This window comes from Mesoplodon mirus, assembly GCF_964341445.2.
Source record: "Mesoplodon mirus genome assembly, chromosome: 5".
In the NCBI taxonomy this organism is placed as follows: domain Eukaryota; kingdom Metazoa; phylum Chordata; class Mammalia; order Artiodactyla; family Ziphiidae; genus Mesoplodon; species Mesoplodon mirus.
Genome location: NC_138980.1, coordinates 172,882,304 through 172,909,317, shown reverse-complemented (window position 1 = coordinate 172,909,317; position 27,014 = coordinate 172,882,304). Strand labels below are relative to the sequence as shown.

The window sequence follows — 27,014 nt, the reverse complement described above, 5'->3', positions numbered from 1 at the left end:
CGGAGCGGCTGGGCCCGTGAGCCATGGCCGCTGGGCCTGCGCATCCGGAGCCTGTGCTCCGCAACGGGGGAGGCCACAACAGTGAGAGGCCCGCATACCGCAAAAAATAAAAAATAAAAAAAAAAATAAAATAAAATAAATAAATAAATAAATAAATAAATAAATTAAAAAAAAAAAAGGAAAGAAAAGGTTTTCAGTGGAGTAGGATGAAAAACATGGAGGACCATCATGCCAAAAACATCTGAAGCCTGATTAAAACAATCAAGTCACTGTGGCAATTCTGTTCAGTCAAGGCACTATTTGATGAGCAATTTGTTCCTTTGTTGTGTTGAATTTCTAAACAGTTAACTTGGCATGTGAAGCTATGAATGCTACATACGAAGCATTCCTAATCACATTTAAACTATTTGTTATTCAAATTTACACTTTGGATATTAAGAAGTCACATAGTTCTGAAGGCAAATTGGGCCCAAAAGTATCTTTTTAGTCATCGGGTGATACTTAATGGACAGGGAAGTAAATCTTTGTAAACACTATTGGAGAGCAATTTAATAAAGACAGTTGAGATTCTAAGATACGTAAATTGCTGGCCAGCAATTAGAATTAGGCAAACCTTTTCATGGAACTTGACCGTTTTGATGTTGTCAAACACATTCAGCAAATGGGCCTGTATGGTGTGTGTGTCTGATGCCTGCCCCAGAATCTCCAGAAGAGTGGGGTCTGAGACAAAGAAGAACCGAGGAAAGCAAAGCCGTTTTTTCTCCAAGTACCTAAGTGGGGATGAAAAGATAAGCTTCATAAGCACACAAAACAGGGCTTTCTAGGAATAAATAATCTGGATGGGAAAAAGGGAAAAGACTTTGAGAGAATCTAATTTTCCCACATTGTTCAATGTTTTTGTTTTTTTCTGTGGTTTTTTTTTTTTTTTTTTTCATTACTAATTTTGCCAAGTGGGAGTCCCTATTCTGATTGGGAGACTTTTTTCCAAAGTTGATAGAATTTCCTCATTTTTCACAAGTATAATGTATACATTTGACTTAACCTGGAAATATTTGTACTTTCTTTGTAGAAGACAGGAAAATTTACACACAGGGAGTCTTTCAGTTTTGTGTTTGTTTTATCTGCAAGCACAGTGCTATGTCAGCTAAAGGCTGACAATTCCAATTCTTAGGATTGTATCTTAAAAGAATCCAATGAATCTATCACTGAAGCAGAAACAAAATCCAGCTTCATGGAAGGAAGGGTCTTGACACTGTTCTCTGCCTCGAGGAGTTACAAAAACCCAGTGAATGTTTGTTCTACCTGTCATCACCCTACTTTTGCTGCACTTTTGTTTCCATATTTAACATATTTCTACTTAGTGATTTTATCGTGATTACCCAAAGAGCAAGAAAATTATTTATTGCTCTTGGAGTTCCTCCAGCCTCCATATATGTAAGTGTGGGTGTGGGTGTGGGTTTATCAGTGTATATTGCTAGGTATTAGATTAGGCTCTCATTTTTGTATAATCTTGACTGCTTGTGTATACTACACACTGTTCATATTGTTCTCGGTTGAGTATAATGAAATATTTTGCTTCTTCAGATGTTTATCCAAGAAGGAGATCAGAAAAACAGGTATATTAATTTTAAAAACAAGGACTGTATGAGAATATTTACAAGCTCTTGTCCCAATGATGCAAGAAGCCATAAAGCCTATAATTTAAACATCAGAGAAAATCTAGTAACTGCTTGGAGAGACAGTAAGGCTCCAAACTATCAGTTTTATCTATGCCACAACGTTAGACATGAATTGAGTCTAAGCAAAAGAACACCCATTTGGCTAATCCTGTCTCGTGTCTCTGGTCCCTTTCATCTCTAGGATGCTTTGAGTGAACTTACCCAGTAAGGGATTTCTGGCAGATTTCCAACTGGTCCAGCAAGTGTGGTAACAGCTGCCCCATGGTTTCATCTCCAACACAACACTGAACCACACTGGGCATCTCATGTGCCCGAGTCATGATCTTCACCCAGGATTTATCTATGTTGGAAAAGCGCTTGGCCTCCTATGAGCACAAGGTAACAAAGCACACTTGGACACGTCTGTGATCCCAAGGACATAGTGTCTCACATACCTCCCGCTGAGGTCAGACTTCTAACCGTTCTGGATACCCTGTACATACATGAAATATCACACATGTTCTATTTCAATTCTCCTTGGGCCTTTTGCACCATAGCACCCCCTTTCTTAAATAAGAATCTTTAGCTCAACCTTGGGACCGACATTATGTTAACTAAAAGCAGGAAGCAGGTATAAAAATAATAATACAAATTGGGAGATTGGGATTGACATATACACTCTACTATATATAATAGATAACTAATAAGAACCTACTGTATAGCACAGGGAATTCTACTCAATACCCTGTAATGGCCTATATGGGAAAAGAATCTAAAAAAAGAGTGGATATATGTATACGTATAATTGATTCACTTTGCTGTACACCTGAAACTAACATAACACTGTAAATCAACTATAGTCCAATAAATATTAAAAATAATAATAATAATACAACACAAGATAATTTGGGAGAAAAGCACCCTCCCAACTGTTTTCAATTACCTCCAAATTAAGTGAATCTTATGTTTTTCAAGTTTTCTACACTGAGCATTGAATTATTTGTGTATTTAGAAAACCAACATTTAAAAATAAGATACAGGGCTTCCCTGGTGGCGCAGTGGTTGAGAGTCCGCCTACCGATGCAGGGGACATGGGTTCGTGCCCCGGTCCGGGAAGATCCCACATGCCACGGAGCGGCTGGGCCCGTGAGCCATGGCCGCTGAGCCTGCGCGTCCAGAGCCTGTGCTCCGCAATGGGAGAGGCCACAACAGTGAGAGGCCCGCGTACCGCAAAAAAAACAAAAAACAAAAAAATAAATAGATAAATAAAAATAAGATACAAAATTAATTATAGTGTGACCCTAATATTCTGAAATTTTTAAAACTAGATTTTTTAGGAAAAATGGAAAATGTGCAGATTAATTTGAGAGAGTAGGAATAATTGTGATTTTCTTCCTTAAAACTTTCTACATTTTACCAATGAGCACATACTATCAAACATGAGAGCAAGAAACTCCACCTAGCTCCTTCAATATTGTATGTGAAAGTTTCCATTAAGTCCAATTTGAGACTCTTCTCCCATCAAGAAGAAAAACACGCCCAAATATAAATGAAAAATAAATACCTAAAATTATAATGTATGGATACATTTCACTGGTAGCCAAAAAATAAATTGGCTAACGGGTCTGTCCTCTATAATTAAACTGAAAACTAACCAAAGAGAAAGCTGAGGAAACCTAAGTGAAGAGAACACTCAACATAATCATGCTTCTAAAACTCAAATTTATTAACATGTTATAATTTAGCAAACAATTTAAGGTAATTGGATAAGAATCCTTGAGTTTTTCCTTGCAGATTTCCACCCCATTTTACAGTACAGATATAATTGGGTATATTGTAGAGTGTGAGTTATTTTAAACTGTCAGTAGTAGAGAACAAACTATCCTACCACTGTCAAGATAACCACTCTGTAATTCTGCACTGTTCCAAGTTCCACCTTCAAATTATCTGAAGAAGTATATCAATTATGCAGGCATTCATTCTTTGTTTTTTAACCCTCCATTTCCTATAAAACCTCACCATTTTGAAGCATTCTTCCTCTCATTTTCACACCCCTCTTTTCCACAATTACCCTCTCTCTCTTTGAAAAACAGCTTGACAGCAACAACCAAAAGATTGGCGAAGGGGTGGCTCGATAGAGGTTGAAATTTATTGCATTTTTAAGGGCATTCTGAGTTATTAGATAGTTCTCTAAGTTTAAAAACCGAATGAAATCGTAAAGAAATTTCTAAGACCTTGGGAAGCTGCTTGGCAATGTCTCCTCCTACAAAGACGGCTTCTAAGTAAATCCACAAGTTTTGCACCATCATCCAATTCTCAATGATGTCTGTTGAGTTGGAAAGGTATTGCACCCACTTTTGAATCTGGCCTTTGAATGGCATATTGTACCTAAAATGAAAAATACATTCAGAATTTGGTTTTTTAGTGTTTTGTTTTTATTGTTGTTGTTTTCAAACTAAAGAGGTTTTCAAAAAATCCTGATTTTCACCTATTTCTTTACAACTTTGACTATGTTGCTGGCTTTTAAAATGACACTACCAAGTGATTCATTCATCACCATATACTGGGCATTGTTAAATTGACTTTTCCCTTTTGATCCAGGGCATAGAGAAGTGGGAGATGTATCATCTAAGGAGCAGATCAAGCATTAGACTTGACTCCACCCAGCTGCTGGAACAGTATCATTCTGGTCACTGTTGCTGTCGCCAAGGGAATAACATTCTCTCCACTGAGCTTCTGTGCCTATTCTGTGGAGTCTCTTGTTTTTCATGTAATGTGGAGCCATTACAGAGCCGTTGGCAGGGACGAACATCAAATTCAGTTTTCAAATATGATACTATCTGGACTCTCTCTTTAGCCTGCCCTCTTCTGAGCCTCCTTCCAACTTCCCATCCACCCCTGTCCACGCACTCATGTCTGTGTGTACATGTATGCATGAGGCTTTCTGCGTGTACACACATAAAGCCTGAGAGCCACTTTTCTTCCTCTCTCATAGTTAATCTATCTTCCCTTTTTCCTCGTGAGGCAGAAACAGACAGTGGTCCCCCAATATCTTTTTCTCCTTCTTCTTTAGATATAGACCCTCATTTCTACCTAGACTCATAGCTGCCCAGTTAAAATACTGAATTTCCCAGCTTCCTTTGCAGCAATGTGCAGTCCCGGGATTAAGCTCCACATCAATATTTCTCAACCCTAGCTGCACATTCTAATCATCCGATAAATATTAAAAACCACCAATACCTTAAAACAAACAACAACAACAAAAAACCTACCAATACCTGCCTGGATCCCAGCCCTAGGAACTTTGATTCGATCAGTCTGGGATGTGGCCCAGGCTTTGGGATTTTTTTAAGGTTCCTTAGGTGTGTCTAGTGTGTAGCCAAGTCTGAAAACCACTCTTCCGGATGGGAAGGGAGCAGCAGCATTGGATGTAAGGGGTGGAAGGAGGAGAAGGGCTACACCTGGAAAAGGTGGAGAGTGAGCCAGACAAAGCGTGGGTCCCCGAGGATGAGGTAGAGTCCACACTCCTACCTGAGCCACCAACATTGGGACTTTTGTTACTTGAGAAAGACACAAACTTCAGTCTTGTTCAAGCGATGTTGTATGTGGTGCTTCTGTTACGTGTAGACAACCCTACTGCTAAACGATGCACTGCCTTTTCTTGTTCTTCCTCTTCTCCTTCTTAACCCTTTCTTGATCTCTCCAGTCCAACATAATATGGGCTTGAAGTCATCTCAAATATTAGTCATATTAGTGAATAAAAGTTTAATTTCCATATTCTTAAGTGTTAAGCAGAGTGCTTTAATATTCTACACATCTTTCTGGGGCTTTTTGTTTGTTTATGCTTTTCACAAGAATATAGGTCCATAGCAACAGAGATCTTTGTTTTATTCACCCTTCTAACCACAGCACCTAGAAGACCACAAGGCACGTGGTAGGTATTCCGTAAATTTCTGTTGAATATGCGTTCCTCATACAACTCTGTCTGTGGGTTCAATGCCATTGGTAAGAAACGTTTACCCATTCCTAACACAGACGATGTCTACTTAATGTATATGTGTACTTCTTCTACCTCCATAGGGTATGTTATTTTCCATCTGTCCTTATTTCTGGTTGGGTATGACCAGTAACCAAATTCATTAAAACTCACCAAATTCTAAGTAGCTCAGACTCAATGTTACCAATAGTCTGAATCTCTAAGACCTAATTTTATATTCTATATGACTCATTTCAAACACTTACACAATTACCATATATTTGAGAAAATCCTGGTGAACAAAAAAATTATTTCAAAAAGAACAAGAGGAAGCACTGAACCAAAGAAATCTAAGTTTATGCGTCTCTGGCTCGCACATCCAAAGCATGACAGCTCTGCTGCTACCGTCAAATAGAAATGTTAGGCTGGTATCAGTCTGTGCTGTTTTACTTCTCTTTATGAAGTAACTTCATTCTCTATCTTAATCTGTCATCTCATTAAAGTGTGTACACAACTAAGAGTTTCTAGTCCATAGGTGTTGACAAAAAGGTTTCCGAAGTAATTTTTCTAAAATTCAGAATAATTTTCCTTCTGGAATCTAGATCCTGTTGAGCTGTCAGCTGTGCAGTGAGGCTTGTCAGCAGCAAAGCTGAAATGTTCGGCAAGATCCAAGTGGCTAATTACATGGCGCATGATTTTGTGCAACTGATGGTCTCAGACACATCCCACAAATAGAGGATAATGAAATAAAAACAGTATTATCCATGCCATGCCAAAGGCTAAAATTAAAACAAGTACTTTTAATGTTGAATAGATTGTACGAGGGGTATTGTTGCATTTTTTTAATTAATTTCCCTTGAAGTGTTTGTTATTATGGTTCTCAAACCTCAGGGGAAAGAAGAACGGTTTTCCTACCTGTTGCCCAGTAGGGAGCCCAGTAACATCAAGCTGTCCTCCATGTTGGCGATGATTTCCGATGTACTGTCTCCTCTCAAGAGGAGCTCTCCACGGGTTTTAAAGCTGCCAAATGTGAATGTTTTGTTGTCCCATTCATTAATCACTTGCTTCAGCTTTTGTTCAATGTCCCTCTCTTTCACCGCACTGATACAGATGTCCTATTAAAAGTGCAAGCTCTCATTTTATCACATGAAAGTCACACATCCTTCTCAAATAGTCTTGGTTCAACAGAGGTCCTGTCTATACTCTTTCCTTTTTATGTATCTATAAATACTTACATTTCCAGATCTAAACTGCAATATAATAAGTGGTGTGTGTGTGCAGATATAATATAGATTTATCTTAATTTGTAAAATTTCCCACCAAACTATTCCAGAAAGGAAGAAGACAGAAAAGATATACAGCAGTGAAAGATTTTCAGCCATGATAAAAAAGAAAATCCTGCCATTTGTGACAGCATGGAGGGACCTTGAGGATATTGGGTTAAGTGAGATAAGTCAGACAAAGACAAATATTATATGATAGCCCTTATATGTGGAATCTTAAAAAAAAAAAAAACTTGAAAAAACAGAAAGTGGAATGGTAGTTACCAGGGGCTGGGGGTGGGGGAATGAGAGAGATGTTATATCTATTTACAGCTAATAGATAAATAAGTCCTAGAGATCTAATCCACAGTACAGTGATTATAGACAACAAAACTGTATCCTAAACGTTAAATTTTCTAAAAGACTAGATCTCAATTGTTCCCACCACTAGAAGAAATGATAACTGAGGTGTTAGCTAATGCTACAATGGAGATTATATTGCAATATAAATGTATCAAATCACTATGTTGAACACCCTAAACTTATACAATGTTAAATGTCAATTATATCTCAATAAAAATTAGGATAAAAAAGATATGCAATAACCTTTTAAATTTTGCCACTTTCATCAAAGACTCAAAATTGAATGTGTCTCTGATTTAACTCTAAAGTCAAACCAATGCAGTACGAGAGGAGGGAATGAACAGAAACCTGACTTCTTCCCAGCTCTCTGATCACTCTCCCTGTCTTCTCTGCAGCCTTATCTTCTCCTGGACCATTGGTCAAACCTGTCCTTGCCCTCGTCTTGTCCCTCTCTGGATGAGCATATCCACACCCATGCAGTCAGCAACCTTTTGTATCTCCAGAAAAGACCCACACCCACTGCTTACTGGGCTTCTCTGTTTGGATACATCAAGGGAACCCAAAACACAATCTGTGAAATATCAAACTCATGCCCCAAATCAAGCTCATAGTCTTTGTACTTTGTCATTCCACCTGATCACCTTCCAACATTCCCCATCTCAGTCATAAGCACCATCATCCACTTAGATCTCTCAGCAAGAACTCTAGGGTTCATCCTTAGCCCCTCCCATTTCCCTATCATGTTCACTCCGTCAAATTCTATCCAATTTTACCTCCTAACGATCTCTTCAATCTTGTCTCCCCTCTTCAGCTTCACTACCTGCCTCCTCATCTGACACATCATTATCTGTTGCCGGGGGTATTCAAGTAACCTCCAAATTGGTTTCCCAGCATTTCCCCTTTCTGTTTTCCAATTCTTTCTCCTCACAGCTACCGGAGTGATCTTTACAAAATGCAAATTTAACCACGTCATTCCCCCAATCAAAATACATCTCCCAGTTGGCTACCGACTGCTTCAAAGACTGAAATCGATAACACATTCTAGACCCACTCCATCTCCCCAACCTTAGCTGTCTCCTCTCTCACCCACCTCCACATCTCAGCCTTCTGGTCCCCTAAACACACCTCAGACCCTTCACATATGCTGTTCCACCTGCCTCACATTGTCTTCTCTGCACTTTCCAAGCCCCTCACCCCCTCACCACACAAGCACACCCCGTTCACCCAGCACCCAGTCTTCCTGACCTTCATCGCCCTCGCCCCACCCCGAGAGAGGTCAACCCCATTATTAGAGGCCCTCATAGAGCAGCATACTTCCATTTCAATGGTATTTACTGCAGTTTGTAACTACACCTTCATTTGTATAATTATTTCATTATACAAAGTAGTTAATGATCTGTAAACACAAGAACGTACTCTTATGTCCCCAGCACTTAACACAGAACCTGTTACATAAAGGTTGGTTGAAGAAATAATAGCTGAGTACCAGGAAAAGAGTTTTGATTGTTCTAGCATGATGTACTGCACCAACAGACCATGATGTAGGAAAACTCTCAAATCCCCTGGGACCTTCCAATCTCTCACCACATCATACGCTCAATCACTGTACCTCTATTTCCTCTTTGTATTTCAGAAGAGGTGCCTCCATGATATGTCTTAACTTAAAAGTTTCATTCCCCACATCTAGACTGTGCCCAGTGAGAGCAGTTATCCTTTCCCAGTGCCTTTCCATCATGGCCTTACTGGCCATATGCTCCAGCAGTGGACAACACTCGCTGAAATCATCGATGTTCTTCTTCAGATCCAAAAAAGCCTGCCAGTCCTTCAAGGCACGGGGCAGCTTCCGACACCTGCGAAGAAAAGCCAACGTGAAAGTTCATTCGAATATAAGCCTGGAATGTCTCCAATCCAAGACTGTCTGCTAGCATTTCCATCAAAAACAGTCACCTCAAATACCCATCACATTGTTAAATCTCATGACTCAGAGGATAGCTGTTAATTAACACACTTTTACGTTGCAGAAATTTGTTCCTACCAACCAGGAATGACTTTTTTCAATTTCCTCATAAAAATTAGGTAAAAGGCATTATTTTAAAGAATAGAGGTGCTTCCCAATTCAATTCAATTCTCCAAACATGTTTTGAGACCCTACCAAGTACAAAGCACAGCAGTGTTTCAGGCTGTCAACTGAAAAGTACAACAAATGACCCTCCATTTTTGGGGGGGTTCAACACTTCAAGATGTAAAAATATCACAGGGCTCTTGCTTTTATTCCAAATAAATCATCTAACATAAACTTCAAATGTTGGTAAGTGTAATATAAATAGAGATCAGCTCTCTCTAAGATGCAGGAAAGCCCTTGGCAAGATTCATCCAGGTTTAAAGGATGTGCTTGTCTCACCAGGCACACACAGGGGTAATTAATAAATCACATTTGACAAGGGTGATGTCAGTGGGCAACAGCAGTGAAGCATGATGTGCTTTCGAAACATCTGGGTGAAAAAAGAACCCTGACAGCCTATCAAAGAAGAAAGTATTTGAGGTTAAATAGCTCTGGGCATGCTAAACATTAATTTCTCACCTGTTCTGGAACTCTAAAAGTTCACTGTTGATTTTTTCAATATTTACTTCTGACCACAGAAGATCATGATAGCCATTTACAGTTTCTATGACACTGTTGTACAGAGCGTATATTTTCTGTAGAAGATTTAGTTGCTTCTTGATTTCGAGAAGCTGAGGATACTGTGTGACTGGCAGACCAAAAAGCTCCTCTCCTCCAGTATAGGTGATATATTTCCGATAGATATTATCAAATTGATTCTAATAAAAATACAAGTGAAAACTCATCAAAAATGACTTACATGTGAACATGCAAATGAAAAAAAAAAGATTGGCCAATAAGCAAACATGTATGATCTCTGAGCACATGTAAATGAGAACTAAATGAGTACAATTAATTACATAGAAACCAATGCTAACCATACCAAATCACAGTTTTTAAAAGGTAAGTACATACTATATTCCACAATGGGCTTCTCTATATTAAGCAGAAAAAAGTATGTGTTTAAAAGACATTGAGGTTTTGGTTATATAGAAAGTCAAAGAAACTAAAAAAATCACCTGAAATATGATAAGTCTATCACTGGCTTCCTGGGGTTTCAAGCCGCTAGCCATTGGACCATTCTGGTACAAAAAGTTAAAATAAACATAAAATAAAATGAAGCTTATGCATACAAATTTCATGAGCACAATGTATTTGAATATCAACTTTTGTTTACATGCATGTCACATACAGGATAGGAAACTTACTTTTTATTGTAAAAAAGGACTCAGGAAAGTAACTCATTTGGAAATATTTTCAAGGCCAAAAAAAAGCCAAGTTGAGGTCACAGCTTTCATATGTCAAGAAATTTTGAAAATTAAAATTATGTGTTATTAATTTATCAGGTGACATGAAGAGTAAATAACTATTCTGTAAGAAGCACAAACAGTGTCTGGTTTGAACTAGAACACTAATGCCACATGACACACGAGTTCACCACTCTAATATCTATTTGTAAAGTGACCTGTAATGTTAACATTCCAATCAGGTTTTCCTACATTAGACCACCTTAAATAACTGGATTTCTGTGCTTTCTTCATCCATGAAGTTGGTTCATGAATCCAATCTCCTAATTTCATTTACTTTGTGGTTTGGCGTGTTACCAGTTAATAAGTACAAATTTTACCCTCTACTCTACACATTTCCCTTCTGTAGCACATTGTAATTGGCTGGAAATGGGTCTCCTTAAGCAACATATTCCCAGCAGAAGATTTTGCATGAAAACTTATGTATGTATGATTAAAATATGGACTCAATCTTTCTTGTCCACTTTTGCGTCTTCAGCACCAAGGGCAGTTCTACAGTATTTGCAGAACTAAGGAATACTGTGGGAAGGATGATCGTGACAACTGTAAGTGAATAATATTTATCTACACAAATCTAGAAAAGCTACCAAAATAACTTCAGTAAGAAACCAATGGTATAATATAAAGAGCACTTTTAAATTTCCATTTACTCTCGAAATTATTCTGGATGAAATCTAAGGGGAAAGGATTGTGAAAGGGAAATATCTTTGCTCTTGTGAAAATAAAATTTCCATTCCTAGGGAATTTCATTAAATCTGACATATTGTGTGGGCCAAAAGGTTCGTTTGGTTTTTTCCATAAGATGGCTCTAGTTGTCTTTAACTGCATTCGAAACAGTTTTGTTAGATTGTATTGTGAGAGCTGTTATATCATTTAAAAACAGACATCAAAATTGGTGAATTTTTGTGTAGCCATTTTAATACTGAAGATGGAAAAAAAAGTAACATTTTCAGTATATTATGCTTTATTATTTCAAGAAAGGTAAAAACTCAACTGAAATGCACAAAAAGATTTGTGCAGTGTATGGAGAAGGTGTGACTGATCGAGCGTGTCAAAAGTGGTTTGCGAAGTTTCGTGCTGGAGATTTCTCACTGGACGATGCTCCACGATCTGGTAGACCAGTTGAAGTTGATAGTGATCAAATCAAAACAATAATTGAGAAAAATCAACATTATACCATACAGGAGATAGCCGACACAATAAAAATATCCAAATCAAGCGCTGAAAATCATTCGCACCAGCTTGGTTATGTTCATCGCTTTGACTTTTGGGTTCCACATAAGTTAAGTGAAAAAAACCTTCTTGACCCTATTTCCACATGGGATTCTCTACTGAAACATAATGAAAACATTCCGTTTTTAAAACAAATTGTGAAAGGCGATGAAAAGTGGATACTGTACAACAACGTGGAACGGAAGAGATCGTGGGACAAGCAAAATGAACCATCGCCAACCCCACCTAAGGCCAGTCTTCATCCAAAGAAGGTGATGTTGTGTATACGGTGGGATTGGAAGGGAGTCCTCTATTATAAGCTCCTTCCAGGAAACCAAACGATTAATTCCAACAAGTACTGCTCCCAATTAGACCAACTGAAAGCGGCACTCAACGAAAAGTGTCCAGAATTAGTCAACAGAAAACACATAATCTTCCATCAGGATAACTCAAGATCACATGTTTCTTTGATGACCAGGCAAAACCTGTTACAGCTTGGCTGGGAATTTCTGATTCACCCACCGTATTCACCAGACATTGAACCTTCGGATTTCCATTTATTTCACTCTTTACAAAATTCTCTTAATGGAAAAAAATTTCAATTCCCTGGAAGACTGTAAAAGGCACCTGGAACATTTCTTTGTTCAAAAAGATAAAAAGTTTTGGGAAGGTGGAATTATGAAGTTGCCTGAAAAATGGCAGAAGGTAGTGGAACAAAAGGATGAATATGTTGTTCAATAAAGTTCTTGGTAAAAACGAAAAATGTGTCTTTATTTTTACCTAAAAAACCGAAGGCACTTTTTGGCCCACCCAATATTATCTTTAAACAACTACATTTTGCATGCTGTAGTCACTCTTCTCCCAAAATACACAGAGAAAGCTAGAGTTGTACCAAATCGTAGTCCAGGTAGAACCGGTGACAGTCTTGGAGGAAGACCTCCACGGTACTAATAAGCTCTTTCCTGAAACTGGGCTGCAGTGAGACTAATTCATTCTGCACTTCACTGGCACGTGCCAGAAGCTTCTCCCAGGCGTAACGCAGAGTATCCACTTTGTCCATCTCTTCCTTTGCTATCAGAAGCCCATATTTGTTAAGCAGGGCATAGGATTCCTACACAAAAGAAGAAAAATTTAATTTCTGCCAGTCAGGTGCATAAATGTATGCACAGTCATTTTTTAAAGCATTAGAATGGAAAGGATCCACATGACAGGGAAACTGCCCAGAGAGTTCTAGTTATTCTACTTGCAAACTTGGAAAAGCTTAAGTGAGCAACTGAGCCACTTAGCTTCAGTTTCCTCATCTGTAAAACAGGAAGATTCCCTGGTTGCTTCACAGGATTTTCATGAATATCAAAAAATATATCAATTTAAATGCATTTTGAAAACTATAAATCATTATACAAATAAAAGGTATTTTTACTTAGGCCCCTAAATTGTATTTGAAGACTACAAAATTAAATCAAGTAAATGAAAAACATAAAACAATTTAACTGCTAATTTTAGAATAACAAAATGAATCAGAGTTTTAACTCTATCCTCTTTCACTTTGTTGGTAAAAGGTTCCAACAGTAAGACATAAGAGGGCATTCTTGAATCAGAGCCTAAGCCAAGTTATTGCCCTCAGTACACAAAATCCTGGACTATTCTCTTGTCTAGAAGATTAAAATAAGGCAAAGTTTGGTTTTCAGGAGAAAGGATTTTTCCTAAATATCCCTGGCCTCTTCTCCCACCATTACTCTTCCCCAAAGACATAGACTGAACACCTGATTATTGATTTGGGGAAAAGATTGTTGATTTGGGCAAGCATAGCCCAGTGCCTCTCTTCTTCTTCCCTCTTTCTCCTTGAAGGCATGCCTCCAGTCTGCACCCCAGTACCAATCAAATCAACAAAGTAACACAGAGACCTGTAGCTTTCCAATGCTGCCTTTGATGGATGAGTAAGTACAGTTCTGGGACTTAGTGCTCACAAGGCCATAGTGTGTGTGACTAGGGTGAGGAGATGGGGAAAGTAAGATACAATGGGAATATGGGAGCTGTACACTAAATCAGGTCTTCCAAATAAGTTCTCTCAGTACTAAAGATTGCATCTTGAGCTTGACTACTTGACAACAGTTTGTCTTAACTCTCACGTCAGGGGGAAAGGGTTGGCAATTGCTGGACCTCCTCTTCAAACCCCTTCTCCAAACTCCCCTGGTCCAAGTAGGGGGCCTTTGCCTTGATGTTTCAATTCCAAAGAAGAACACAATGGACCATGTGATTTCCCTGACCCAACACGGTAGAGGTGCAAACCTTCAGTCATCTCTGCCATTTTCATGGTAATTTGAAATTTTTCAAAATTCAAAGAGACGTGCAGAAAATATGAGACAAGAGTATGATCCTGACCATCAGAGTTTAAGTCCAGACGCTTAAGTTACGGTGTGATGAAAAGATAATATTTTTACAACTGGAATTGTTCTAATGCTACAGTTATACTAGTCTCGTTTAAAAGAATATAGTAACCCATTCCTGATAAAGCGTTTGCATCTAGAAAAGATAGTATGATAATAAAAACAAAAGTAATGTGCAACATTAATCAAACTGCGTGATTTCTTTGACCCTCAGTTTTCTTGTTTGTAAGTGGAGTGCTGTAGGAAGGATTAAACGAGTTAATACAGAGTAAACCCATGAATGGACACTGTCAGTGCCCCAGCCAGGTCCTGTTTATCAGCTGGCATTTGCAACCCAGATTGTTGGGTGTGTTGGCTATAGGAAACAAGCTGCCTTCTTCCCTTGAAAATTGTCCTCAGCTGATAGAAGCCTCCTCGTGAGGAAATAATGGTCAATGCCCAACTGATATGGGGGGATAAAGACAGTCCCCCTTGCCTCAAAATGGGGCCAACTGTGTGATACAATTCATGTTCCAGAGCACTCCCTGTGGGACCAGGCCGAAGTTAGTCTACAGCTAAGATCACACCCTGGCTTAGCTTCCTCCCATCCCCAACCTCATCCTTTTCTGTTTTGTTCACTCTACTTCTCCCATGAGCATTCATCAATAAATCACTTATACAGAAATCCTCATCTCAGGCTCTGCTCTTCAGCACCTTAAATGCTGTGTAAAGTACTAGAACTGCCCATACGAGGCACCCTATAGGTTAGGTATCATTACTGAAATCGTTGTTCTTGGGTTTAGCATCCATCTGTAATTCCAGTCCCGATCTGGTCAATAGTTCATCTAATAGAGCCCAACATATGGAGATATTTCTATAGAACAAGTGATTATCAGTTACCTCAATAGGTCCCACTTGAAAGTCAATGGAGATTTGCTGCTCCTTAATTTCCTTCAGTGCCACCATAGCAATTCGAACATCATCTAGGTCTTTAATTGGGTGATTCAGTTTCTTACTGAATTCTTCAACAAGTGTAAAAATGTTTTCCATCTCACTTCTGTATTTTTTGTTACAGTGACGGCCAATGACAACCATCCAGGCCTTCGTCTCAGCGGTCAAGGTGAACTTCAAGTCAGCTGTAAAACCCACATGTCCACCGTTCAGTTTGAAAAACTTGAACCAGTATAAGGAGACCCAGTGTAACGGTTTACCAACAGTAAATACTTTGCAGCTGATAACCCTCTAACACATGAAAAATCAAACTGGAAAAAAATTAGTTTTCCCAACCATTATATATTCATTCATGTCCTAAAGCTTATTTGCAACAATTCAAAACACATTCCAAAATGGAAAAAAAAAAAAAACAGTACCTACCAAAACTGTCAGAGATAAGCCTCAAATCTTTGTTATTGTTATTTATTAAAGAAAGGGTACATTTTAATTCCAAATATGACAGACTCATCCCTTGTCTGAATTAGCATTTATTTTCAAGGCTTAGCAGCAGAGTGTTCAAAATAGTCCAGAATAAATAATTATGCAGAAGGGAATTAAAAAGAAACCTACAAGTTGGTCTTAAACCTTGAGGCCAATAAAAGGAGAGTCACTCTTTAAGATAGCTAGAACTGGGCTTCCCTGGTGGCGCAGTGGTTGAGAGTCCGCCTGCCGATGCAGGGGACACGGGTTCGTGCCCCGGTCCCGGTCCGGGAAGATCCCACGTGCTGCGGAGTGGCTGGGCCCGTGAGCCATGGCCGCTGAGCCTGCGCAACCGGAGCCTGTGCTCCGCAACGGGAGAGGCCACAACAGTGAGAGGCCCATGTACCGAAAGACAAAAAAAAAAAAAAGATAGCTAGAACTCTCTGGAATACTAATCTAGGTAAAAAGACAGAGTATACGTTGAATTTTTATGACTGTCTGAAAGAAAATGAACCAACCTGTGTACAGAGCAATGGCACCCGCACAGATATACTCAGGCTCAGTGTTAATTTCTTGCTCTAGTTTTTGGAAATAGAGAATCTGGGATTCAAATTCAGAAAGCAAGGGGTTTGTCATAATAAACGTCACAATGGTTTCTTCTTTCTCCTTTTGCCAAATGTGATTGTAGCGTTTGAAGCAGTCGGTGGATGTAATAACTTCCTAGAATACAAATAACATATTTGTGTAGAGAAGGAAGAATCAGAAACGGCATCATGATATAAGTGAACATTTGCCAGTTGCTGGTGGTTCCCATGGATTTATTAAAATGTTTAATTAGTGAACCGTGTGACTAGTTGAACATGCCACAGGACTGGAACTGGATACAATAGTGTAAATAGTAACCTGGGACTAATACCAATGTAACTGGTACCATCCTAGCCAAAAAGAGAGGGGAACAGTTTCTCGGGGAAAAAAAAAAAAAGAGAGAGAGAGAGAGAGAGTCCATAAAAGCTCTTGTGGACCAGGCCCTATTGATTGGAGCTGGACCTGAGGTCAAAAAACACAGCTCAAATCATGCCACAGAGAGGGTGGTGCTATGGGGGAAAAAAATACTCTGAGGTCACTTTTTCCCATTGCACAAACTCCTCCAAGACTCTCATTGGTGAAATCTACTGGAAGTCTCCATGGAAACCCATTGACTTGTTCCCTAAGGTCAGAGCATGGAGATTAGATCTAGAGGGACAAATAGAATAGATCCAGCATCAAGCCCCATTGAAAGATTGCATGGAATCACACAAAATGTATAAAATATTAGATAAGGACTGACATCCATACAATATTAAATCTTCCCATGTGTTTCTAAATCTTCTCACCTCTTTTTCTTTAATTCCTTGTTAAGTTTTAGAGGACTCTTCATAAAGACCCTACAAACTTCTCATTATGTACGCTCCTAGTGTACATAGGAGCGTGATGTTTTCAGTGATGTTGTTATCGTAAAAAGGATCTTTTTTCCACTATCCTTGTAACTGTATGGATGGCATATAAGTTTTTTTAAAAACTGGTTTTTTAACGAATGGTCTGCTTTGTTACAAAGTGTGCTTCTGTAAGATGAATTGGCTTTCTCGCAACTGGCAAATAAGGAATGATGTCAATATAACAGGAAGGTCACATTATCAAATGCTGTTTTTCCTAGCACTTCATTCTGTACCCACTAAAGCAGCAAACCAAAGAGGGGCACAATGCTTTTTGTCTCTTCTTTCTTCTGGGTTAATTTGTTCTCCACTTTGTTTTGAGAATGTTCTTTGCACAGTTAGACCTGATCTTTGTATATTTTATATTTGTCTCCATAACTCAGTATTTTCAACTGTTTCTTACACCTTGTTACAACTTCTACCAAGTTTCTTTCACCTTTTGATAGTATGTAAAGTTCTATACTGACTACAGCGTTGTTAAACAGGTTAATATTTTACTATGATTGTTATTGTTTTTGGTATCACTCTGGTTACAGAATTTCCTAGGTTGTGTGTGTCTATCTCAACCTCTTTTTTCTCATAAGCCCTATTATATGTGCAACTTTGCAAAACCAGCTTTTCAGGAACATGTTTATTGCATTACAGCAGAAATGCCTATAGTTACCTTTCAACTGACTACTAACTTAACTCTTCTTGGGCCATATGTTTTTTTTTAGATTAGCACTTTTGGATTTACTTGATAGATAATCATATCATCTCCAAATAATTAAAATTTTTCTCCTCATTTCTAATTTTTATACCTCTTGGTAGTCAACTTTTTCTATTGGCTTACATTATAATTTCAGAGTTACATCTGCATGAGAAAAAAAATTTCAACTGAGATAGAGAGAAAAGTGGCATTATTTGAAAGAATAGAGCATTACCAACAGCATTCTAAATGGTCTGATTATTTTAAGTAAATTTCACCAACCCGAACCAACCCAAGCAGTAGCTTTACTCTAGCTCCCCACGTGCAGCTAAAGATGCCCCTTGAAACCTCAGGATTAATGAGTGTTGACACTTCACACCCACTAAAATGCAGAAAGCTAAGCCTGCCCCCGCTTGTCCCAACTACACTTGATGCCCTGGCACGGGCTGAGATGTTGACATGCACACCCAGAATGCATTGCAACAGCATCTAGACATATTCACAAATGTATGATGGTTTGGAGAACTAATTACAGATTATCAAAGATCCCTGAATATGGGTAAAATTCCAGAATCCTGAGCTCTTTCAACACCCAAGAGTTTATAATATTAAGAACGTACCTGGGACTTCCCTGGTGGCGCAGTGGTTAAGAATCCACCTGCCAATGCAGGGGACACGGGTTCAAGCCCTGGTCTGGGAAGATCCCACATGCCACGGAGCAACTAGGCCCTTGTGCCGCAACTACTGAGCCTGAGCTCTAGAGCCCGTGAGCCACAACTACTGAAGTCTGCAAGCCACAACTACTGAGCCTGGGTGCCACAGCTACTGAAGCCCACAAGCCTAGAGCCCATGCTCCGCAACAAAAGAAGCCACAGCAATGAGAAGCCCGCGCACCACAACGAAGAGTAGCCCCCGCTCGCCACAACTAGAGAGAAAGCCTGTGCGCAGCAACAAAGACCCAGTGCAGCCTGAATAAATAAATAAACAAGTAGATAGATAGATTTATTTAAAAAAAAAAAAAGAACATACCCTAACTAAATAAGTTTTAGACTCTCATTTATTTTATCTGAGTCAATCTTTACTAAACTGGAACTCTTGAAAGCAGAGGTAACCTAAAGCCTAAAGGAAAAATTACTTGAACTACATATGTAGGGCTGATCCACTTAAGTTATTTTAATTGCCATGGTTATTTTGATTGTTTGGTCCAGCTCATCTTTTCAAGCCAAGCAGTGTTATAAGTTGATGGCCAAACTATGGATGTGCTGAATGTAGGTCAGGTTTATATTCTGATCCAACCAGTTATTGTAAGAGAAAGGGGCTGGGGTCAGAGGATTTTCTGTGGTTGAGGAAGGGTCAGCCACCGAAAATTCAGAAGGGTCTATGGCTGTGGAGAGCCACATCTAGCACTATGACCAAGTGTGCATATAGTCTTCCAGAAACAATCTGGCCATCCTATCAATCTGGATAAAGTCCTTCAAGTTATTCTAAGTGCCAACCCTTTCTATTATCTTAAGGAAGACTGTACTAAGATCTGTACATTTCCTTCACATAATATAAAGGCAAATGCGACAACAATGACACAGACATAAGTACCTTGTTGCCTGCAGTACATTTATTTCAACTACTCTGTCTTACCCTTAGATTTTCATAATAGTGGCTGCTTATTTTTAAAGAAAGTAATGGACTTTATTATTGATCTATTTTATTGTATTTTCCATGATTACTGAGACATTTGAAAGCATACTTGAATGTTTATTATCATCATAGAATACTCTACTTACCTTTATCGTTTAGTACAGAGCTTGATAAACTAAGCACTAGACAAATATTTGTTAAATTGAATTATGTGAACGCAGTCCCTAGGGCAAGATTAAATACAAGACCTTCAAGATATTAAGTAGGAAATCTGAAAATACATAAATGCAAAAGCTTCCAGTTCCCTCAGGAATACATTAAAATTAAACTTAATATTTCCTCACATAGTTACAGCAAAGGCAGCTTTTCAAAACACTTCAAACAAGTGAAACTCATTCTATCAAAACTGAGAAATAGAAAAGATATATTTACTGAGTCACAACTGTTCCCTCAACAATGAGAAACATTTTTAAAGAGTCAGCAGGTCTTAGTGCCAATACGAATATTTTCTTTTAAGTAGAAATTGACACCAGGATTTTGAGTCTTTTTAAACACAAAGATAGATTTGCCTGAACAGAAAAGGGAAAGTTGAGAGAAGAGCAGTTTGGAAGAAAAAATTAACCTGAATTTACATCCATGTCCAGTACAAGTACGTGCTGAAAATATTTTCAAAATTCTCAGTATTATCTTATTTCCATGATATACATACATGTATATACAATATATATAAATTTTCATCTATTTTATAAGATTTGCCCAACTACACAAACACAAAAACTGAGTGTAAACTTATTCTGTTTCAAATGATTCAAGTCAGTTCCAGCATCACTGACTCTTTGAAGGTGAACTGCAGCACCAGTCTGACCTGGGGTTTGAGACATCTTGAATTCTTTAACAGACTTATCTGTACTACATAAATACATAAAAAGTTTAAAGGCATTAAACAGAAAACAATATAAAACACAGAAATAATAATTGTCTTTCACCTTGCAATCTAGAATGAAAAATCTTGAGTTAAACAAACATTTGCTGAGCACATACGAGATTCCATAAGCTGCTCACTGAAGGCAAAGTGGGTGAGACCCATGCTACATGAAGGACAAGCTTAAATGTTCAACTTCAACCTTGCTGTAAAGCCAAAGACCCTGGCTGCAGATCCTCTTGGCATACCTTTTTGGTGGAGTTGATGATTGTGCTAAGCACAGAGACTAATTTTAGAATCTCTTTGTTGTCAGAAACATTTTTATAATAGTTCCTGTTTTGCACAAGAATGGGTAAGTTCACAGATGCTATCTCAAAGGTATCTAAAAGCAAAAAAAAAAGAGAGAGAGAGAGAAACATTTATATCAACAGTATATAGAACAAGCTTTAAAAAGATGAGTGAATTTCTGTAATGGTAAAGTAAGGACCTCTGAAAAAATCTTCTTTATAAAAGTAATTGAAAACACTGGGCAAATTTGTCAATAATAATTTTTTCAGGACTCTGGACATTAACCAAAGCTTGCAACAATTCAAGGAATTGTTTATTCGAGAAATATTTTGAAATTTGGGTAACAACAGTGAGTTTTGTCAGGTGTTAATTGGTTCTACGTACACTGCCCCTTGCTGGCTATGCAGCAGCCTCTAGAAACAGGAACTTTGCAATGACCGTGGCTGTGAAAACCACAGCCAGCAGCAGGTCACATTCACCAGAGGGCCCAGCCTGGGCTTAAGGCTCCTCAAGAAGCCCCATAGACATGTCCCTACTTGACTTGTCTGGAAGCTCCCTGGGAAAGCCCCATTCAAAGAGGTTATCTTTATTTGACCTGACTCAGAACCCACTGACTGAGAAAATCCCTATCCCCAAGGCATTTGTCAAAAAACAATCAGAACAAAACAGAAGCAGACTCATAGATACAGAGAACAAACTAGTCCTTGCCAGAGGGAGGGGAAAGGAGGATGGGCAAAATGAATAAAGGGGATTAAGAAGTCCAGTTATAAAATAAATAAGTCACAGGATGTAGTGTACAATACAGGGAATATAGTCAATAATACTGTAATAGCTTTGTATGGTGATAGATGGTAACTAGATTCATAGTGGTGATCATTTCATAATGTCTAAAAATACCAAGTCACTCTGTTGAAGTACATAAGTCACTTACTTATGAAGTAAGTCAACTATACTTCAATTAAAAAAAAAATCTGTGACATTTAACTTCACAGCTGTCTGAGGCAATGATATCTGTTGGGGCAATGGAAAGGGTGGCCAAAAAAGTTAAAGATCTGGGGAATGAGATGTCCACAGAAGGCCTTACAGGGCCCTGACATATTCCTGGGGTTCTAGAAGGTCATGTGTATGTACAGAGCTGTGCACACGCCCAGGAAAGACCTAAAAATGTCCCAATCTTTCATGCTGCCTCATGAATTGAGGTCTTGCACAAATAGTAAATAAAGGCTAGAGCAGTGTTGAAAACTTTCTGAGCTTTCAGGGTGCTCCAGTGCACACACAAACTCCCTAGGCAAAGCATGGAAGTCTTACTGGTTCAAAGCATTAAAGGAAATCTCTGTGCAATCATAGTTAACTGCTAAACTAACCAAGCACAGACTATAGTCGTGCAGTCCACAGGGAAGACAAGTTTTACAGAATTGGTCCAGGAAAGTCAATATAAAACAGTAATAACAACAGGCCCTGGGAGAAAGAATCAGATTTGCCACATTATACTCTTTAACATATCAAGTTTTAAACAAAAATGAAAATTGTGAGACATGCAAAGATACAGGCAAGTCATGCCCACCCATAGGAACAAAAACAGCCAATAGAAATATACATGAGACAGCCCACTATTGGAATTACTAGACAAAAAGAAATTTTTATTGACGTATAGTTGATTGACAAGATTCTGTTAGATTCAGGTGTACAACATAGTGACTCAAATTTTTTATAGATTGTACTCCATTTAAAGTTATTATAAAATACTGGCTATACTCCCTGTGCTGTATATTTCCTTGTAGCTTATTTATTTACTTTTTTTTTTTTGCGGTACACGGGCCTCTCACTTTTGTGGCCTCTCCCGTTGCGGAGCACAGGCTGCGGACGCGCAGGCTCAGCGGCCATGGCTCACGGGCCCAGCTGCTCCACGGCATGTGGGATCTTCCCGGACCGGGGCACGAACCCACATCCCCTGCATTGGCAGGCAGACTTTCAACCACTGCGCCACCAGGGAAGCCCTATTTACTTATGTTATACATAGTAGTTTGTATCTCTTAATCCCATACCCCCATCTTTTCCCTTCCCCGCTTCCCTCTCCCCACTGGTAACCTCAAGTTTGTTCTCTATATCTGTAAATCTGTTTCTGTTTTGCTATATTCTTTCCTCTGTTTTATTTTTTAGATTCCACATATAAGTGATAACACAGAGCATTTGTCTTTCTCTGTCTGACTTAATTCACTAAAATAATACCCTCCAGGTCCATCCATCTTGTTGCAAATGGCAAAATTTCATTCTTTTCTATGGCTGAGTAATAGCCCATTGTATATATGTATCACAGCTTCTTAATCCAATTTTCTGTTGATAGGCACTTGGATTGCTTCCTAGCTATTGTAAATCATGCTGCTATAAACACTGGGGTGTGTATATTTTTTGAATTACTGTTTTCATTTTTCCAGATATATACTCAGGAGTGGAAATGCTGAATCATATGGTAGTTCTATTTTTAGTTTTTTTGAGGAACCTCCATACTGTTCTCCACAGTGGCTGTGCCAATTTACATTCCCACCAACAGTGCAAGTGGGTTTCCTTTTCTCCACATCTGTGCCAACATTTGTTATTTATGTTCTTTTTAATGATGGTCATTTCGACGGGTGTGAGGTGATATCTCATTGTGGTTTTAATTTGCATTTCTCTGATGAGTAGCGATGTTGAGCATCTTTTCATGTGCCTGCTGGCCATCTGTATGTCTTCTTTGGGGAAATGTCTACTCAGGTCTTCTGTCCATTTTTCAAACAGATTGTTTGTTTTTTGATATTGAGTTGTATGAGCTGTTTATATATAGTTTTTTTTTTTTTTTTTTTTTTTGCTGTACGCGGGCCTCTCACTGCTGTGGCCTCTCCCGTTGCGGAGCACAGGCTCCGGACACACAGGCTCCGCGGCCATGGCTCGCGGGCCCAGCCGCTCCGCGGCATGTGGGATCTTCCGGGATCGGGGCACGAACCCGTGTCCCCTGCATCGGCAGGCGGACTCTCAACCACTGCGCCACCAGGGAAGCCCTATATATAGTTTTGATATTAACCCCTTATTGGTCATATCATTTGCAAATATTTCCTCCCATTCAGTAGATTATCTTTTCATTTTGTTAATGGTTTCCTTTGCTGTGCAAAAGCTTTCTCACACCACGTACAAAAATAAACTCAAAATGGATTAAAGACCTACAAGTAAGACTGGAAACCATAAAACTAGAAGAAAACATAACCAGAACACTCTAACATAAATCATAGCAATATTTTTTTATTTGTCTCCTAATGCAAAGGAAACAAAAGCAAAAATTAACAAATGGGACGTAATTAAACTTAGAGAAAAATTTAAAATCAGCTATTAAAATATGTTCAAGGAACTACAGAAAACCCTATCTGAAGACTTAAAGTACGAGAAGTATGTCTCAAAAAATAGAGAATATCAATAATGACATAGAAATGTAGAAGAGAATCAAATACAAATTGTAAAGTTGAAAGAAACAATAAATGAAATGAATATTCACTTGCAAGGCTCAACAGATTTTAGCCTGTAGAAGAAAGGATCAGTGACCTTGAAGTTAAGTTTCTTAAAACCTAGAAAGCTAGGTTACTGTTTTGAGATATTTCTTCTTTTTTAGTATCAGTGTTTAAGACTATAAATTTCCCTCTAAGCACTGTTTTAACTGAATTTCATAAGTTTGGGCATTTTGTGTTTTCCTTTGCATTTATCCTAAAACTATTTCTTAATTCCCTTTGTGATTTCTTCTTTGACTCATTGGTTATTTAGGAGTGTATTGTTTAATTTTCACGTATTAGTGAATTTTCCAAATCTCCTATCACTGATTTTTAATTTCATTTCGCTGTGGTTGGAGGAAATACTTTGTATTATTTCAGTTTTTTAAAATTTCATTTCAATAGTCTCCAGATTGACTTACAGATTCAGCACATCCCAAAAATCACAAATCTTTTTTGTAGAAATTAACAAGCTGATGATTTCAAAATTCATACAGAAATAAAAGAGATCCAGAATATTCAAAAACAATCTTGAAAAAGAAGAAAAATGTTGGATGACTCACACTCCTGACTTCAAAACTTACTTCAAAGCTACAGTAATCAAGACAGTGGGGTTCTGGAATAAGGATAGACATAAGATCAATGGAATAAAATCCAGAGTGCAGAAATAAATGCTTAAATTTGCACTTGCGGTTAACTGATTTTCAACAAGGGTCTCAAGAAAATTCAATTGGGAAAAAATAGTCTTTGCAACAAATGGTGCTAGGACAACTGAATACCCACAGGCAAAAGAATGAATTTGGGCCCCTACTTCACTCACAATGCACCACAGACCTAAATATAAGAGCTAAAAATATAAAATGTTTAAAGAAAACATAGGAGTAAACCTTCATGACCTTAAGTTAAGCAATAGTTTCTTAAATACACAATCAAAAGCACCAAAAGAAAAAGTAGCTAAACTGGACTGAATCAAAATTAAAACTTATATACTTCAAAAGATACCAACAAGAAAGTGAAAAAACAGGGCTTCCTTGGTGGTGCAGTGGTTGAGAGTCCACCTGCCGATGCAGGGGACACAGGTTCATGCCTCAGTCCAGGAAGATCCCACATTCTGTGGAGCAGCTAGGCCCGTGAGCCATGGCCGCTGAGCCTGCGCATCCAGAGCCTGTGCTCCGCAACGGGAGAGGCCGCAACAGCGAGAGGCCCGCGTACCGCAAAAAAAAAAAAAAAAAAGGAAGGTGAAAAAACAACCCACAGAATGTAAGAAAATATTTCAAATTACATATCTGGTAAGGGATTTGTATTCAGAATATATAAACAACTCAACAATAAAAAGACAAACAATCCAACTTTTTAAAACATGGGCAAAGAATAGACATTTCTCCAAACAAGATATATAAATGGGAAAAAAAAAAAGAAAAGCCACACATATAGACATGAAAAGATGTGCAATATCATTGGTCTTTATGGAAATGCAAATCAAAACTGCAAGGAGATACCACTTCACACCCACTAGAATGGCTACAATCAAAAGGCAGACAACAACAACTGTTGGTGAGGATATAGGAAAAAAAAAAAGAGAGAGAGACCTTCATGCATTGCTGGTAGGAAGGTAAAATGGTCTAATTGCTTTGGAACACAGTTTGGCATTTCCTCAAAATGTTAAGCATAAGTTGCCATATGATTCAGGGCATGACTATCATACCCAAGAGAAACGAAAATATATGTCCACACAAAAACTTTACACAAATGTTCATAGCATTATCTATTCTTAACAGTCCTAAAGTGGAAACAACCCAAATGTTCATCAACTGATGAGTGGATAAAATGTAGTATATCCATACAATGGACTATTATTCAGCAATAAAAAGAAATGATACATAAAAAGAAATGAAGAAATGATATATGCTACAACATAGTTAGAACTTGAAAGTTAGTTACAAAAGACCACATGTAGCATGATTCCATTTATATGAAACGTTCAGAATAGGCAAGTCCATAAAGACAGAAAGTAGATTAATGGATGCCAGGGGCTGGGGGAAGGGAATGAGACACAACTGCTAACAGGTACAGGGTTTCTTTTGGAGGTGATGAAAATGTTCTAAAATTAGATAGTGGTGATGGTTGTACAACTCTGAATATACTAAAAACCACTGAATTGTACACTTTAAAAGGGTGAATTTTATGTTACGTAAATTATATCTCAAAGCTCTTATTTTTAAAAAGTGCAGCTTATTTCTTTTTTTAACTCTTTTATCATGACAAAAATATATGTATAGTTTTTCATTAAGCATTTTTCCTCTTGATTTAAGATATAATTCATGATTGAACATATTTCGAGTTTAGAAAATTCTGAATTTTAAGCTATTCTAGGAAGTTAAGCAATGTTTCCAAATAATATCAAAATTGAAATTAACACACTAATATAGATTTTTAGCTTAAATAAATAATATTGTAAGTTGTGGATAAGGTTGTTTTGAGCTGTCTTTAGCCTCCTCAGTAACAGACTATTTTAAAGAGGAACTTGTTTTAGTTTCTTCCTTGTGGTTAGTTCTCAGGGGATATGAGCACTAATTGAAAATTACACACGCCCTGCTGTTTGCAGGATTGCTTTAAAAGAAGTTTGTAGGACTAAGCTACATTTATCATATATCATTAGCAACTTGGATGCCATATGCTACCTAATATTACAGAATATAAATGAAAACCATAAGATCTACAGCAAAAATCACAGCATGTTAGCAAAACAGGACATATGATGGCTCAAAATACAAAATATCTCTTAAACGTCAGGAAATGTTCATTGTGATGATGACAAGTTTCTCTTTAAACTGTGAAA

The 27,014-nt window shown here is 38.1% G+C and overlaps 1 protein-coding gene across 1 annotated transcript in view; it reads right to left on the bottom strand.

Moving 5' to 3' along the window:
• Positions 1–27,014, bottom strand: part of DNAH5 (dynein axonemal heavy chain 5) — a 267,797-nt gene that overhangs the window by 148,248 nt on the left and 92,535 nt on the right. The window contains exons 22-32 of the mRNA XM_082621280.1: positions 20,624–20,757; positions 16,177–16,378; positions 15,146–15,381; positions 12,772–12,990; positions 10,380–10,442; positions 9,841–10,079; positions 8,869–9,109; positions 6,550–6,749; positions 3,893–4,046; positions 1,881–2,044; positions 614–770 (exon numbers count right to left, since the gene is read on the bottom strand). Coding sequence (XP_082477406.1) covers positions 614–770; positions 1,881–2,044; positions 3,893–4,046; positions 6,550–6,749; positions 8,869–9,109; positions 9,841–10,079; positions 10,380–10,442; positions 12,772–12,990; positions 15,146–15,381; positions 16,177–16,378; positions 20,624–20,757 — 2,009 coding nt within the window. The remainder of the gene's footprint in view (positions 1–613; positions 771–1,880; positions 2,045–3,892; positions 4,047–6,549; positions 6,750–8,868; positions 9,110–9,840; positions 10,080–10,379; positions 10,443–12,771; positions 12,991–15,145; positions 15,382–16,176; positions 16,379–20,623; positions 20,758–27,014) is intronic.